The following is a 17,693-nucleotide window of genomic DNA, read 5'->3' on the forward strand; positions in this document are numbered from 1 at the left end:
TGCTTGGTGCCGCCCCTTCAAGCTGGGCCATTACGTTATTCGTGGCCAAACCCTTAATCTTTCAGATTGGGTCTGGTCTTCCAGGCTATTGTTCCCACGAGATGGACAGTAGTTTATTGGTAACAACACTAGTTCAAATGGTTTAGTTTTGTTTATTTGGAATGGCTTGTTTGATGTTTGGTCTTGTCTGTGTTGATGATTGACTCTTGATCGCCCCCATGTGGAAAGTGCTAAAAAAAATTTTGCTATGAAAGATGCGCACTGTGTGAAAGATGTGCACAATTGTGCACTGCTCATGTGTTTTTTTGACTAAAGGTCTCGTAATTGTCCATTTTTGGGGAGTGAATAGACCGATCCTCTAAGTCATCTGTCAGCAAATCGGAGGATGCTTTTGGTTGGGAGGGTGGGAGGGAGGATGGGAGTCTTCCGGCGACTGACAGATTAATACAGAGAGAGCCAGATAATAGCCTTACTGTAAGCCAGCTGGGCTTTCTTGCCACGCAGTGAAAGGCTGCACGGATCGAGATGAAGAATTAGGGATTGTTATCTTGCACGCAGGGGCCGAGGGCCGGTGTAATCCCTCTCTCTCTCTCTCCTTTCTCTTTTTGGGCGGGATTGTGTGCCTTGTTGTAATTCCCCCCTGTCGCTCCTCACGCCTCAGACACTAATGGCTGGAGCTGCGGTAGCTGGTGGATAGACCCGAGGCTCACAGCCTGCCTGCAAGACCCCCACCCCCCAACCAGCAGTACCACAACTAAGCACATATCCGCTTGTTTCTTGATGAGTCTCTGTGTGTGTGTGTGTGTATGTATGCAAACATCTGTGCGACCCTCTGTTGTGGCGCTTTTGGTTGTGTTTGTTTTGTGGCTGCTGGGTGGGTGGACGGGCGAGTGTGACGGCTCAGCCGGGCACGTGTGGCAGTGGAGGCTGCCTGCCGCTCACTCTCGGGTCAGCCATTTGTGATTGTGATTCGTACGAGGATATGACCGTGAGAACACGTTGAACACCGGCTTTGGTGGACATCTGTCACTGTGCAGTCTGTGTTCCTGTGCGTGCACTCTGTGTTTTGTTCCTTTGTGTGTGTGTGTGTGTGTGTGTGTGTGTGTGTGTGTGTGTGTGTGTGTATGGATAATGGTTGTAACAGTGAGACTATATGCGCAGAGCAGAGGGAGGCAGTGCTGACTCCCGTGATGTTCCTGGGGCAGGGCTGATGCTCGGTCTGAGTGACGCTACACTCCTCTCCCCTCCCCTCTCGCTCTCGTCCTCGAATTCGCTCGTTAGTTTGCTCCGCCGCTCGCTCTATAGTTGCTCTGTCATGACCTCTCCCTGGCTCCGATCTCCACGCTGGTCAAAACATGGCCACCTCTTCACTTCTCAGGAAGGCCAGGAATGCGCATTTGTCCACAACTCTGCTCTTCAGGTAGGACCAGCACATCATCTGCTCCGTGTACCAAAGACCCAGCCCAGCAGATCAGCAAACTCTTTATATTTTGAATTGATTTATTTATTTATTATTGAATTATGAATTCTGAGACACTGAACTCAACTTTGGTGAAACTGGAGATCCTGGCTTATTGTGGATGTATGCAACCTATTGTATTAGACAAGGATGTGAAACTAATTGTTGGGTTAATTTAATTCAGACTTTGCATGGCATGTCAGTGTAGTGTTATCTTGCGTGCTGCAGTGTCAGTGTCCGGGTTAATGTACTGTTATCAGTCCAGTGGCCTCTTCCTCTGCCTCTCTCTGCAGACTGATCTGGTTTCCAGCTTTAATGTGCAGGCTCTGGCTAGTCAGGGGCTGAGGTTCGCTCGGCTGAGTTGTTTCCTATTTCACCGGCACTGTTCTGTTCTTGTTATTGTTATTATTATTGTTATCTTTATTATCATTATCGTTATCATGATAATTATTCAAAGCTCCCTCTCCCATCTTAGCAGGTCAGAGACGCTGGTGAGAGGTCCACATCACTGCGGAGGGTTATAAATAGGCTTTCCTGTCAGTTCTGTTGTGTAGAGACAGAACTGTGAAATGGGTTTGTGCCCATGCCCATGCTCCATGCATCATTAGTGAAATTACTATCCTGTTTGTGTTTGTGTGTGTGTGTGTGTGTGTGTTTGTTTGTGTGTGTGTGTGTGTTTGTGTTTGTCATTTTTTTAATCATTGGCCCGAGAAGGCAGATCCGTATCCACTCAGGCCTTTAATCTAGTCTTATGTAATTCAGCTAGCTCTGACATAGCCAGCGCCAGAAGATTATCCGGGCACATATGCCTTCTCCTGATGTATGGCACTCAAGTATGGCGACAGAGTGTGTGTGTGTGTGTGTGTGTGTAGTATAGGCTTTTCCATTGCTTTGTTGTCTCACTGAAAGTAATCTCTTTTCATGTGACTTGCCTGCGTTCAATTTTCACTCTTCATAAAAGACATTTCTCATCGGTTATAAGTATGTTTTTGTTATGTTGTAGGAGTAGGAGTAGTAGGAGTAGGCTACTCGATGTGGGGCACTCCTCCTCACAGATGGTGGGCCCGTACCCCACACGGGCCCCTCAGCCTGGGTGGCCAGACATGCCCAGTGGGAGAGGGACACGTTCACCGACTCCCCTGTGGAGCTTCATCAGGGGAGCACTCCTCCTTTAGTGAATATTTTATCCCTCCCTGAAGGTTTGTTTACGGCGCGGAGATGCTGGGCTTCTCTCAGCAATTAACTCCTCAGTGTCCCCTCCGCCCACCCCCATCTCCCGCCCCACAACCATCGATCTGTGTCCTTCGCTGAGTCTCATTACCCACTAATCTAAATCTGTAGAGCTATCAGCAGCGTAGCTCCATTGACTTCTTAACCTGCTTGGTTTTGGATGCCATCTTCAATGCTGCGTCAATGAGACGTGGTGGAGTGGCCTGTCTCCTGTCTTTGCCCTGCTCGTACTGCGTGTAACACGGTTAGGGGGTGTGTGTGTGTGGGGGGGGGGGGGGGGGGGGGCGGCTGATTGTATTATGGCCTCGTCTGCCTCGGCCGAGCTGTCTTGTCTGACGACCCGGCCGGCTGGCCGGCTCTGCCGCTGTTGTAAACTGGCTATCGATCGTCTGCCGCTCCACAAGAAGGCCCAGACACACCGGAGGCGCCGGGCTTCTTCTCGACGTCCCCGGCGTCTCAGTTACTCGTCAGTGGAAGTGCTTGGGAGAGATCTCTCACACAGAGGCAGCGTAGATTAAAAACCGAGAAGGTTTGGTGTGCGAAGGTCTGTGTGGGTCTGCTCAGAACACGTTAGATAGATAGATAGATAGATAGATACTTTATTGATCCCCAGGGGAAATTCAAGGTCTCAGCAGCATACATACAAGGCAAACACATTCTTTAACAGCAGAAGAGTAATTAAAGTATATAATATAAAAACACAACTAAGCAGTAAGGACAGTAGAAGATAAAGAATATGCTAAATATACTAAAATACAAATTATACTAACACTTAATACAATATATAAAAATATACTAAAATACAAATAACAAAATTACAAATTATACTAACACTTATCTAAATCAATTCTAAAAACAGTATCCACATAGTGGTGATTAATAAATCAGAGGCTGAGGCAGGGACTGAGCCTGTGATTCTCTGTGCATAGTAAGGTATGGTAAGGTGCTCTAAGGTGCTCTGTGTGAATGAGTGTCATGGTGGTAGTGCAATGGTGATAGTGGTCATGGTGATAGTGCAAATGAGTAAGTCAACAGTGCAACAATGCAGAAATAAAGTAAAGGAAAGTCTATATATCTATATATTTAACTATTTAAGAAAATGTATAAGTGTGGCCACAGTTCGGCTGTGGCATGGAGGGGGGGGTTATGCATATGTGCTAATGTGCTAATATAGGACGCAAAAAGTGAGGCATAAAGACAGTGGTACAAGTGGCTAGTGGACAGACAGTACCAAACATGGAGGGGATGAAGAGGCAGACAGACTATGCAGAGAAGTCTATCTCTCCTCTTATTATTTTCTTATTATTACGTTATTAGTTTCTAAAGGGCATGTCTAAAAGCAGGTGATGTGCAGCTGAAATGTTCTTCTCCAGAGAAGGAAACTGAAGGGGCTATCACTTTGTACACAATATGCGCTGCGCTCGCCACTAGGTTGCTCTTGGTTGAGGTAACGTCCCAAAGATTTTTATTGTGCTTGCCGCTGGGCTCAGCGCAACATATCAACGACTCACAGCGCGCCGCGGTCAAAGTTCAACCTGATTGTGATGTGATGGGGCCTTCTTTTCTCTTTCCCTCTAGCGTTATTTCTTTTTCTCTCTTTCACTCTCTCTCACTTTCCCCTTCTCTCTCAATCTGCAGATTGTGTAGGTAATAGGCTTTGTGTTGTGACAAACAGTGTCTCTTCTGCTGTCTGAGCTGCCATTATCCTGTAGTTTTAATATTTGGTTTACAAAGACTCCGTTGGCAGAAGGCTGTTGCTGCCATGCAGAGACTATAATTTGCTGTGGTTGGTGGTCTCTTTCTCTCTTATTTGGCTAATTGGATGAACATGTGAGCCACTTAACAGGCCTCATCTTCGAAACTTTGTTACCTCCAAACAACAATCAGATGGACTGGAATATACCAGTTAAAGGTCATCTATAGTATCCATTTCCCTCTAGTCTCCAGAGCTAGCATGCCTCTGGCTGTGGTTTTTGCAAAGTTGAAGGGAAGCAGGGAAGGGTTCCTCCATGTTTTCTCAGAGTGCAGACGGCAGATTTCCGAGCATGTGTCCCTCCCTCAGGGGTCTTCTTGAATGACAGTGACCTGACCCCTGTGTGTGTGTGTGTGTGTGTGTGTGTGTGTGTGTGTGTGTGTGTGTATTTAGCAATACTTTATGGTTGAGTTTATGCATTAGTAATAGGTCCATGTTTCTAATTTAGGTCCACTTTTTTACTCTCCTTCTCCCTGACCCAGTATGACAGACATGTGTTTGTTGTAACAGCTTGTGGAGCAGAGCTCTGTTTTTTTGTATGTCTTTAGAGTGTGCAGCTTGTGTGTGTGTGTGTGTGTGTGTGTGTGTGTGTGTGTGTGTGTGTGTGTGTGTGTGTGTGTGTGTTGTTGAGTGGGCTGTATGTCTTTAGAGTGTGCAGCTTGTGTGTGTGTGTTGTTGAGTGTGCAGCTTTTGTGTGTGTGTGTTGTTGAGTGTGCAGCTTGTGTGTGTTTTGTTGAGTGTGTGTGTGAGTGTGTGTGGTGTTGAGTGGGCTGTCCCAGCTGCTGCTGCTGTGTTGTTGACGCAGTCACTCGGGCACGAGTGCGTGAGGTGTTTGTGAACACTTCTCGTTCCCTAGCCGCCTTCAGGCCGAGCTCCTCTCAGGAGATGTCCCTGTGGCAACGGCCCCCCCGCAGGGGACCAGCCATTGGCTTGCTCCGATCCCTGTTTGTCGTCGGGCTTCTCGCAAAAAACAGACCTGTAGCCAGGGACGTGCAGCAGTGCACCGAGTCACTGGCTCTCGTCCACCGCTGACGGACCGATTTAGGAATAATGTAGCCGTGATCCGTGAGAGCGGAACGGAGCCAGAGTCTTTTAGCTGGACCCCAGCGATCTGAGCGGGATGAGCCGACGCTGATATGCTCTTAGGATACTCCTTCCATTGGATCTACAATTGTTTTTCGTAGGTGGTAGTCTCCCGTTACTGCAGGGTGCTGCAGGGTGTGTGTCTGACAAGCTGCTGTGGGTCTACACAAGCTGCAAAAATGCTGGCTCTAGTGGATCTAGTGTTGGCTGCATTGTATTTTACTTAATAGCGTTTTGTGTGTGTGTGTGCGCACGTGTGTTTCTGTGGGCGTCTCTGTATCCCCCCCCCCCCCCCAATACCGCCCCATGGCCATGTCAGATGATGGTGCTTGGCAGTGCCAGGGCTCTCGGGGGGCAGCTCAGGTCAGACAGTCAGTGCCAGCGACGCACCAGTCTAGCTCTGCAGCGTACTGATGTTTCGCTGCTAGGAAGAGATTACTGTTGTGAGTCTTCTCAGCAGCTCCTGGAAGAAACACAGGCTATTTTGTTGTAGACATGAAGTGGGTGTGATGTTTGGTGATGAAACATTATGGCTGACTAAAATATCTGATGTAGTTAAGGAAGTGACATATGCAACTTGTCGTTTGTCATGTGTGTGATGATTGATACTTCCTCTTAGGTCACGGGGCCTGCCCAAACTGAAAGAATCCAGCTCCCATGAGTCTCTGTTGAGTCCAGGAAGTGCAGTGGAAGCCTTGGACCTTAGCATGGAAGAAGACGTGTACATCAAACCCCTGCACAGCAGCATTCTTGGACAGGAGTTCTGTTTCGAGGTAGATGGCACACACTCGCAATGGATCCTCATTTAACCATTAAATGAACCAACGCTATCTAACTCTTAACATACAACGTTATACCACTCTAAAATGTTTGTTTAGTCTTCTCCCTTGTGTATGGGAAACGGAAACTGAGTCTTCCTTCTGGGGATTGCTCTGGGTTAATTGATTTTCGGCGTCCTGATGTTTGAAACGGCTGTGTTTCCCCTCTCCACAGGTGACCTACTCAGGTGGGAGCAAGTGCTTCAGCTGTTCCTCAGCCTCAGAGAGGGACAAGTGGATGGAGAACTTGAAGAGAACAGTGCAGCCTAACAAGGTGATTACAGCCGCCCTTAATTGTGATGAAGGCTAGGCAAACAGCTGTTTGAAACTCATGGGACACTGAGATTTGTACTACCGCAGGGTTGTTTAATATGAGAGAAATGAACCACCCCCCAAAAAGTCTTTGCTCTTGACTTTTCCCTTTTTTCGCCGACTCATTTTGATTTATGTGCAGCACCATCTGTTAGGTTAAATGACTTTGCGTTTTTTTTCTCACCAGGACAACTGTCGGCGAGCAGAGAACGTCCTCCGACTGTGGATCATCGAGGCCAAGGACCTGCCGCCCAAGAAGAAGTACTTCTGCGAGCTGTGTCTGGACGACGTGCTGTACGCCCGCACCACCAGCAAGACCCGCGCCGACTGCCTCTTCTGGGGCGAGCACTTCGAGTTCTCCGGCCTGCCCTCCGTCAAGAGCATCACCGTGCACATCTACCGCGACGTGGACAAGAAGAAGAAGAAGGACAAGAACAACTACGTGGGGCTGGTCAACATCCCCGTGCTGAGCGTGATGGGCAGGCAGTTTGTGGAGAAGTGGTACCCGGTCAGCACGCCCACCACCAGCAAGTCCAAAGGCGGAGGCCCGTCCATCCGCATCAAGTCCCGCTTCCAGACCATCACCATCCTGCCCATGGAGCAGTACAAAGAGTTTGCCGAGTTTGTGACGAACAACTACACCATGCTCTGCTCGGTCCTGGAGCCAGTCATCAGCGTCAAGAACAAAGAGGAGATGGCCAGCGCACTGGTGCACATACTACAGAGTACAGGGAAAGCAAAGGTACGGCAGCCTCATACTCACTCATACTCACAGCCACTGGAACCGGGTAGGCCTACAGGGCTTAAAGTGTTAAGGCACTGTGCCTATATTCAGGCATGAGCCGGTATGTTTACGATTTGAGAATAGGCAATTAGACTACAGTATATATGAAGTCCTGATAAATGTCTGAGAGTTTCAGGCACAAAAGTGTTCAAGCCCTGGGCTTACACCTGAGTATACAGTATTTGTATTATTATCCTATTCTTTTGGATAATAGTTTGACACTTTTTTATTAGAATTAATTTAATGTGAGTTTAATGTGAATTTGATTTAATTAGAAATTATTTTAAGAAAAGAACAGCTACTGAATCCAGGCTGCTTAGGATCACTCCTTACTGTATGCAGGATCATGATTGTTTGTGTGTGTGTGTTTGTGTAGTCGTGACTGACACCTTGTGATCTGGTTTCCATCAGGACTTCCTCTCGGATCTGGTGATGTCTGAGGTGGACCGATGTGCGGACCACGATGTTCTGATATTCAGGGAAAACACGCTGGCTACCAAAGCCATTGAGGAGTACCTCAAACTCGTGGGCCAGAAATACCTGCATGACGCACTCGGTAAGCACACTACCACAAATCAGTATTATGATTCAATTCCAAAGCTCACGCTGTGAGGCATAGCTCCTCAGAGTGTCCTCAGAGTCCATATGACCATGAACACTTTGATCTGACCTCAGAGGACTCTTTTCATCACGTTTGTCTGTCCGGTTGCAGGGGAGTTCATAAAGGCGCTGTACGAGTCGGACGAGAACTGTGAGGTGGACCCCGGGAAGTGCACCAGCAATGAGCTACCAGAGCACCAGAGCAACCTGAAGATGTGCTGTGAGCTGGCCTTCTGCAAGATCATCAACTCCTACTGGTAATTCTGCTCGCCCGGTCTAGGGTCATTTTATTTACTCTGACGTTGTGCATTATAGGGCAATATAGAGTTACTTATGGAATATAACTGCATATTGTGTAGTTTAAATCAGTTTTGTGCCAGTGTGTAGGTATTGATACTGTGGGGCAGGCCCTCCAATTTGTACAGTGGATCTGCGGGGAGTGGGGGCATTAAGGCTAGTGGATTTTATGTGAATACCGGTATGTAAATACTGTTTGTGTAACCCCCACTCCAGTGTGTTCCCGCGCGAGCTGAAGGAGGTGTTTGCCTCGTGGAAGCAGCACTGCCTGACGCGGGGCAAGCAGGACATCAGCCAACGGCTCATCAGCGCCTCACTCTTCCTGCGCTTCCTGTGTCCAGCCATCATGTCGCCCTCGCTCTTCAGCCTCATGCAGGAGTACCCCGACGACCGCACGTCGCGCACACTCACCCTCATCGCCAAGGTCATCCAGAACCTCGCCAACTTCGCCAAGTAAGTGGCACAGATGTCATCAATCATCTCAGACCCAGACACACTCAATGCTTTATCATGTCATAAAGATAGAATGAGATGCTTGTTGTAGTCATCGGTCTACTGATACACAAAACAGAAACTGTGATATGATTACATAAACAAGATAAAAGATGCCAAAGAACTTTTGAACCAAAGCTCTGCTGTCACTCACCAGATTCGGAAATAAGGAGGAGTACATGGCCTTCATGAACGACTTCCTGGAACATGAATGGGCAGGCATGACCCGGTTCTTGCTGGAGATCTCCAACTCCGAGACCATCTCCAACACGCCAGGCTTCGAGGGCTACATCGACCTGGGCCGAGAGCTGTCCGTGCTGCACTCCCTGCTCTGGGAAGTGGTGTCCCAGCTGGACAAGGTCAGTCTCCCTCTCACCCACCTCCTGCACTGCCACTCAGAAGCAACACCTCAAAAAACCTCCCAGGGCCACTTGGTGTTCACTCGTAATGGAAGAGTGGATGGACGTTTTAGTCACACTATTTGGAATCCATATATTAGGTCGTGGCCAGTTGTTGTGTAAAGGGTACTTCATACTCGCCGCTCCCGACCGCGTGTGTCAAAATTGCGTAATTTCCTCTGTCGCACGAGAAATTTCAGCCTCGCGCAGGCAGGTTGTGCACAGGAGATTTTTTTTTCAGATGCGCACGACAAGCAAGATGAGCTTGAAACCAAGATCAGGGAGCATGCGTGCCTCTATACAGACATCAACCACATTCAGGCATTTTTGCCTAGCCCACATCTTAAATAAACATGATGTTTGAATAGTCAGTTTGAGAAGAGAGGGAAATTAACCTGGCTAGGTTACCAGTGAGAGTTTGTGATTTTTAAATAGTTTGCTGGATAAGAAGCTACCAGAGAGAGATGTAACACAGGGAATTAAGATGAAAGAACTAGGACCCAGGGACATGCCAATAGTCCAGCAAAAGGTAACAAAGATATTTATTTACAACCAAAGGATATCTGCTAAGACCCGAAAAAAATCTTCCAGCTTAGGAAATTACACAAACTCATCTCTCAGCACCAGCCAGCTAGCTAAAATTTCCCTCGGGATGAATGAAGTAGCATATCTATCTATCTATCTAGCTGCACACACATTGGAAACTAAATGGTAATGATGGTAGTTGTGAATAGCAGCAACCGAAGTCTGAAGTATCATCACAGAGGGTAGTTTTTTGAGGCCAATGCCAATTCAGGAGAATATTACAACTAGTGTCGTGACCACCACGCGCGAGTATAAATGGTTACGGCGCTCCTGTGACGTCACATTGTTGCGCTACCGGTCAGGAGTGGCGAGTATGTAGGACACTTAAGGATGGAGTGCACTTGTTGGTGTATTGGGACTTGGAGGTGTTGCTTTGGGATAAGGCTAAGTGTCTTTCATGATTTGTAGTGTGGACCTGTATGTTTGGAGATTTTAGTGTACTGATATTTAAAAGCAGAACCATTTCATTTTGAGGGATGTTTTGGACAGTGTCAAACACTGACTTTCTTTTAAAGTATATTTTTTTAAATATATTTTTATGTGTTAGTATATGTGCTTAAAAAGTTCTGCTAGAGATTGAAGCCAGTTTGATGCAGTGTGTCTGAATTTGATGTCCTCAATGCACTTCATTCAGCTGAGTTCCTCCCTAACCAATTCCCCACAAAGCATGGGAGCATGACTTCACCAAAACACTGTTGCATAATTTGTTTATTTTCCAGTCATCAGTTTATTTATCTCCGACCTTCCTGCATCTCCACTCATAACCGCCTGTTGTTTGCCCATGGCGCATGTCCTGCCACTCATTTGATTTGGAATGGCTCACATCATTTTATTTAGAGGCATGTGTTTTATTTTTCATTTAGTCCTAATTTGATTTCCTTTTGTTTTTTCCCCTCTCTGTGTACCTACCTCTTCTCTGCCTCCTTGCCCCCCCCCCTCCCTTCCTTCTGCCCTTCTTCCTCCACCCCACCTTTTCCTGCCCAACACACACTGTGTCTCCATGGTTACGGCTGTCCTGCCACCAATGCATTATGGTGCCTCTCTTGCCGACCAACCAAAAAAAACAAAAACCTGCACCTGCCCATCCACCAACCCCTCCATGCCATCTGCATTTAAAAAAAACCCTTGCGGGGCAATGTGGCCCCTGTGCCCAATGTGGTTGCCATGGTTACATGCGAACCCAGGGTGAAAATTCCTTCCTGCAGGCGACGGTGGCCAAACTGGGCCCCCTGCCCCGTATCCTTGGCGACATTGCCCGCTCGCTGTCCAGCCCCACTCCCCTCCAGCAGCAGCTGCGCCGCTTTCAGGACCACAGCTCCGCCCACAACATTAGCGGCAGCGTCTCGTCCGGACTGCAGAGGATATTCGAGGACCCGGCAGACAGGTACTCCTCCCTCCTCTCCTCTCCTCTCCTCTGCCCTCGTCTGAGAGCAGCTGCGCTTTTTTTCATGATTTTGGATTTACTGACAGGTGCGGTCACTTGAACCCCCTCCACAGGGAAGTGTTTCCAGTTAACTGGTCACATTCGCGCAGACAACCATGCTGCAGAGACTTGCTACAAAAATGCTCAGGCACAATTTAACACAGTTAAAGTTAAAGTTAATTTAACACAGTTAATTGTATTTTTTGCTACTTCACTGATATTGTGTTCATGTTTTTTATAAATTTTTATTATGTGTTTTTCTGTTTTGTTGATCTGGTCCTTTAAGAGTGTCCTGTGCTTTTTCTCCTCCAGCGAGGTGCGGAGCATCAAGTCGCCCGTGCAGGAGCACATGGAAGCAGCGAGTCGGGGGAAGCACCCTCTGCTGGGCCAGCAGTCCTCCACCCACAGCATGAGCTTCTCCGACAAGGAGGAGCGCGAGCCACACCTGCCCAACGGACGCAGCATCTCGCTCATGGACCTGCAGGACTCCTACCTGCTGCAGAGCGCCCAGGCCGCCCTCCCCGTCCACGAGGCACCGCCCAGACTGGGCCGCGTGGGCTCCCAGGCCTCCATCGGCCCTCCGCCGCCTCCCCACCACCTCCTCCACCACCCGCACCACCACCCGCACCAGCCGCACCAGCCCTACCACAACCAGGCTCCTCCGCCGCCGCCACCGCACGCCCCACAGGCCAAGGCGCAGGTGCCGCGGGATAACCTGCCCCAGAGCGCCCCGCAGGTGCGGCGGCCCATCCACCCGTCGCTGAGCCAGCAGCGCAGCCTGCAGCCGCTCTCCTTCCAGAACCCCGTCTACCACCTGAGCAACCTGCACGCGGCCGCTGCCGCCGCCGCCCACCACCACCACCACCACCACTCGGGCCACTCCACCACGCACTCCACCCGCTCCACGCGCTCGGCCCAGTCGCTGCAGCCGGACTCGAGCTCGGAGAACCTGAGCACGGGCAGCTCGCGCAGCGCCAGCCCTGGTCCTGGGGCCCACCGAGGGGGCCTGGACGCACCCGGCGGCGCCCACCGCGTGCCGTCAATCAGCAGCCTGGAGGACGAATTGCGCCGCTGCAGCAGCGGCAGCGTCCACCACGCCGACGGAGAGTGCGCCCCGGTGGGCACCGCCCGCTGGCACCCGCCGCTGGCCGACTCGCTGTCCGGCGCCCAAGCCGTGGCCGTGCCCAGGCAGGGCAGCAGCGCGGGCACGGCCCACATCGTCAAGGTGGAGCAGCAGTGCCGGACGGTGGCGGCCCAGGCCCAGGTGGGCGCTGGAGGGAACGGCGGTGTACGCACGCCACGCTCTCTGCCCCACAGCGCCTCCCTGCGCAGCAGCAGCAGTGCCAACACAGAGCCTGTGCCCCAGAGCGGAGGGGGCAACCGCTCCAGACAGCAGTCCACCTGCTCCAGGGAGAGTCCCGTGCCGCCCGTCAGAGGAGCCAGCAGGCAGCAGGTACGGACACACGCTCAGTCCCACTCTCTCATGAACACTGAACTGTCACACTACTTCCTCCTGATTGGTTGCTATTCTAGCCAGACCTCTATATAGCTGCTGTAGTCTCTAAGCCTTTGTTGATAACTATATGGAGAACAGTATTTGGTTAGATGTTGTACATCTCCAGCCTGAGTTTCTATACAAGGGAAAACATTTACAATGAGATAGATAGATAGGTAGATAGATACTTTATTGATCCCCAGGAGAAATTCAAGATAAGCAAGGACGTGCAAAAAAAAAGGATTATCAATGACTTTTTGCTCAACATCAGGCATTTCTTTCAACCAGTCACCCGAAGGTAAAGTGGAATGTGTGTGTCCTCCAGGTGCAGTCACCAGTAGATCCGGTCACCATGTCCCCTGTGGAGCGGACGGCAGCGTGGGTGCTGAACAACGGCCAGTATGAGGACGAGCAGGAGGAGGGCCAGACCAAAGAGGACGGCAAGCATATCGAGAAGGTGGAAAAACACTTCAAACTTTCATAACTTGACACATCTCATGAGCTAACGGCACTGAAGACCCCCCCCCCCTTCCCTCCTGAGTTGTTTCTGACCTCTTTCCCCCTGCTCCGCTCCTCCAGTACGAACAGGAGATCTCCAAGCTGAAGGAGCGTCTGCGCGTGTCCAGTCGGCGCCTGGAGGAGTACGAGCGGCGTCTGCTGGCCCAGGAGCAGCAGATGCAGAAGCTGCTGCTGGAGTACAAGTCCCGGCTGGAGGACAGCGAGGAGCGCCTGCGCAGACAGCAGGAGGAGAAGGACAGCCAGATGAAGAGCATCATCTGCAGGTGGGTCAGCGCTCCCTACAGGAGGGACACTAATAGACCAGCAGTATTATTACTATCAGTGGTGGTGGTAACATGAACATTTTAGTAGTATAGTGTTATTTTATGTTGTTCTTTCTTTATTGAGTATTCAGATATTATAAGTGCATAATATATGTTCCTAAGTGGTGCATCAGTTGCACTTAGAGATATGAAATACAGGGCTTAAAGTTCTCAGGGCAGCACTAGGCCTGATTTCCGGGAATGGCCAGGCTGTTTAAGATTAGAAAACAGGTCATTATATATAATGGCTTGTAAAACTTCAAAAAGACAAGTTCAGGTACAGAAGTGTATCTTGCTTTTAAGTTTATAAACTATTATGCTGATGGTACAGGAATAATATATTAAAAAAAAGGAATTACATTTTTTAATATAATTTAAAAGATTCAGCTCAGTGTTATTTAAATGAATATAAATGTAAATGATGGAGTCGTGTATGTGTGTGTTGTGTTTCATTATGCCCTGCATTAACCTCGGCACTCTGTCATGCAGGTTGATGGCCGTGGAAGAGGAGCTTAAGAGAGATCATGCAGAGATGCAGGCTGTCATTGATGCAAAGCAGAAGATTATCGACGCACAGGTACCGTGCCAGGAATGAGTACTACACATTAAACATGTGCATTGTATATAATGGGGAGCTTACATTGACAAGCGTGGCTGTTTGGCCCGGTTATCCTTTAGTGTTACTGCCGATCAGCTCTTGTATCCAGAGTTGGAGAAACCTGTTTAAAAATGTTTCCCCTCACACAGCTCTGTCCAGGAGCTGGAGAGATCTCTCCAGTGCAGTTTTCATTAGTATGCTACTCGTCAGGGATGTGTGCTACCCTATATGCATAAGTGGCTGCGTGCCTGTGTGTGAGGGCAGACATTCTGCTGACTGCTTCATTGTTGTACTGTGTCCCACTGAATTCCAGGTCACTAAAGGAACTGAGTTGTTGCAGGAAGGCAAGTAAAGCAGTGCATTCTAGAACACCAAGCCTTATCTGAGCGCAATCAAACAACACCCATACCTCAGCTTGTATGATGACAATTGGCCTTTTTTTCTCTACCATCTCAAACTATAGAAACCGTACACTGCTGGGAGGGGGAGCTGCCAAATAAACGATCAGTATCTGCTTTTAATGTAACATAGGGATGCCTTCCCGTCCGTCCCCCCCCCCATGTTATATTAATGTTAGCTGTATGTTGGGTTTTTTTTTTTGCTGGATAAAAAATAAATCATACACATTCTCCTCAGTTGCTGCAATATGCTGAATCCCAAAGGAGTTAAATGATTAATGGCAAACTCTAGTTCAATTACCTGTTTAGGTAAAGTGTACGGATAATTGTTTTGCTTTTTTGATCTATGGCTTTCTCCTCCTTCTCTGACGTTGGGTAATGTGTGTTGATGAAGTGCGCTCCTTAGCTAATTCAGTTCATGTATCTGTAAGCTCGAGCTTTGGCTGCTTTCCACTCCTCCTTCCCTGTTTTTTGCCCCCAGCACATCCTGAAACTATGCCAGCCTCCTGCCCCAAACCCCCCCCCCCCCCCCCCAAACACACACTCCTTTCCTGCTCTTCCCCAGGTTCCTTAGTCCAGCACCTTAGGAGTCGGCCCATGTCCAGACTGCGCCCTTCAGTAAAAGAGCCTGCTGAAAGTTTTTTTTTTTCCAAACATGTCAATGGAATGGAATGTGAAACAGTGCATTTCCTCCTCTTTAGTTCTGGTTAGCCTTTTTTTTCTCGCACAAGACTGTGTATGATCTTGGTTTAATGCAATTGATCTTCCTTTATCCAGTTTCTCCTCCAGTTTACTTTTACTTTATTCTTTTTAAGTCAGATGTTTGCTGTCATGAAAAACTGCATGAAGATCACTGACCTGAAAGTAGTCACTCTACTAAGAATTCATCTTTGGTAGTGAGTGTAACATCAACCATAATTATGATGTAGGCATTTAACCACTTCTCATGCACTAAGAATGATGGTTGCACTTGCACTGCCTAAACATGGGTCATTTGATTTGAAGGTGTCCACTTCTCATTGTGTGCTTGAGGTTTGCACCGCACCTCTGAGGACCTCTCATAGATCTGTATGGGGATCAGGGGCCCCTTGCTCTGCCTCTCTTCCGGTTAGTTTGAAAAGCAGCAGAAACAGTGATGAATTGGGTAAATTCAACTTGTACCTCTCTGCTCTTTTCTCCTCTTTTCCTTCTTCTGTGTCTGCCCTGCCAGGAAAAGAGGATCAGCTCCCTGGATGCAGCTAACTCGCGGCTGATGAGTGCCCTCACCCAGGTGAAGGAGCGCTACAGCATGCACAACCTGCGCAACGGCCTCTCGCCCACCAATCCCACCAAGCTCTCCATCACGGAGAACGGAGAGTTCAAGAACAGCAGCTGCTGATTGGACAGGGTGGACTTACCCTATAGCACAGCTGATTGGCGCGCTCTGGCAGATTGGCTGTGCTAATTGATCATGATCACAGACAGGAAATGAAACTGAACTTAAAACTAAAGCTTCTGACTACTATAAACACACATCTACGTGGAATGTCCAGTCATTCATGTAAATAACTTGTATTAGTGTTGTACAGAGATAATACTGGAAAGGGCAAGTTGTTTTGGATGTGTGCTGTGGGGGATAAATTAGCATTCTGAATTTAGTGAATTTGTGTTTTATAAATACTTTCCCATATCCCCATATGCAGAATGCAGTTTAAATGAGAATTTAAAGTATTGTCTAATTAAAATATTATATATTAAGCCAGTGTACATATAGAGGGATTGTTTTAAAAATAGGAGAAGCACAGATAATTGCTGTAGCTATGAAGTGTTATTGACCTATAACAGAAGGGGAAAGGAATAAAACATATGCGAAATATTGATGCACTCTGTTTTTTTAACCCGGTTTTCTATGTTTTTTAAGTGTTTTATTTTTGTCTTTACAATGGGCCATGTTATTTTATTGCTGTTATGGCTTTATTTTAACTGAGTGGTCCTGAAGGACCATTACTCCGGTTTTGCCAATGGAATGGATTTTCAAAGTTTGATTTGGCTAGTTATAGAACAAACCTGTTTACTACTTAAATATCATCTTCTCAGTGCATATTCTGATATCTATTTGTAGTTCAGATTTTCACAATTTATGTGGGCTTGCTGGCAATAGCCAATAGTTTCTCACAGACAGACAGACAGAAACATACACACACACACACACACACACAAATACTCATACACTCACTCATCAGTGAAGTCATTTACCTACTTCATTATTTATTTGTCCTCAGTACTGTTAAGCCATGGAGAACATGTGTGAAGATCACTGCCCCTCTGATTATGTTAACATTAATGTCAGAGACTACTGTTGTAATGGCACTGTTACTTTTTTGTTGTTTTCACTGTCTTGATATGAAGTCCAACCCCACTGAACACAATTTTATATTTAGTACAGAGACCTACACATGACTGTCACAAAGACAACTACAGATGGTCCAAACATTGCATATTTGTAAGAAGTTTGAAAGTTATTGGGAAATAAAGATGGACATTGGTCTCATGAACGTTGTAATTGTTTTGTGATGAAGCCTTGTGTAAGATCTTAGGGGAATAGTTGGGTGATTAACTGTTTTAGATGTGATTTTTGGCTTACAATTTTCTGAAAATTCAAGTTGTTGTATTTGATGTTTTTAAGATTTTGTCAGAACAGTGCCATACTTAGATATGAGGAATGTATGTTGGCCAAGCTCAGGGGCTGAACATATTATATACTATATATTATAGGCATTCATAAGTTAGCTGTAGCTCTTTGAGTGTGCAACATTTAGCTAGCACACACTCTACAGATGAACAGAACTTAAATTACTATTTCTAACATGTTTTTAAAAATATTCTATCTGATAAACATTTTCCATTTTCCATAATATACACTAACAGAGTGGAACTTTAAGGGTGCCTCGAGCAGGTGTGTCATTTGAAAAATAAGGGAAAGAGTGACTGTTGAAGCTTTCATCAGTTTTCCAATTGAATTCCCTTCAAAAACAAATGTTGTCACTTCCTGCAAATGGCTATATGGATGTGTAGTCTTTTTTGGGAGGCAAGATAATACAGACTAACAGTGTGGAAAAGGATTGCAGGGATGTATAATATATTATATAACTACAGAGATCAAATGTA

The 17,693-nt window shown here is 47.5% G+C and overlaps 1 protein-coding gene across 1 annotated transcript in view; it reads left to right on the forward strand.

Annotated features, from left to right (window-relative positions):
• rasal2 (RAS protein activator like 2) overlaps positions 1-17,080 on the forward strand; it is a 46,245-nt gene extending 29,165 nt beyond the window's left edge. The window contains 13 exon segments of the mRNA XM_042084663.1: positions 6,145-6,298; positions 6,519-6,617; positions 6,843-7,397; positions 7,851-7,995; positions 8,152-8,296; positions 8,553-8,789; positions 8,986-9,187; positions 10,996-11,195; positions 11,547-12,687; positions 13,055-13,186; positions 13,309-13,511; positions 14,040-14,127; positions 15,757-17,080. Of these exon segments, the coding sequence (XP_041940597.1) occupies positions 6,145-6,298; positions 6,519-6,617; positions 6,843-7,397; positions 7,851-7,995; positions 8,152-8,296; positions 8,553-8,789; positions 8,986-9,187; positions 10,996-11,195; positions 11,547-12,687; positions 13,055-13,186; positions 13,309-13,511; positions 14,040-14,127; positions 15,757-15,924 (3,469 nt within the window). The 3' untranslated portion in view covers positions 15,925-17,080.
• Positions 17,081-17,693: the final 613 nt, after the last annotated feature.

The sequence above is a fragment of the Alosa sapidissima genome, chromosome 1 (assembly GCF_018492685.1).
Source record: "Alosa sapidissima isolate fAloSap1 chromosome 1, fAloSap1.pri, whole genome shotgun sequence".
Taxonomy (NCBI): domain Eukaryota; kingdom Metazoa; phylum Chordata; class Actinopteri; order Clupeiformes; family Clupeidae; genus Alosa; species Alosa sapidissima.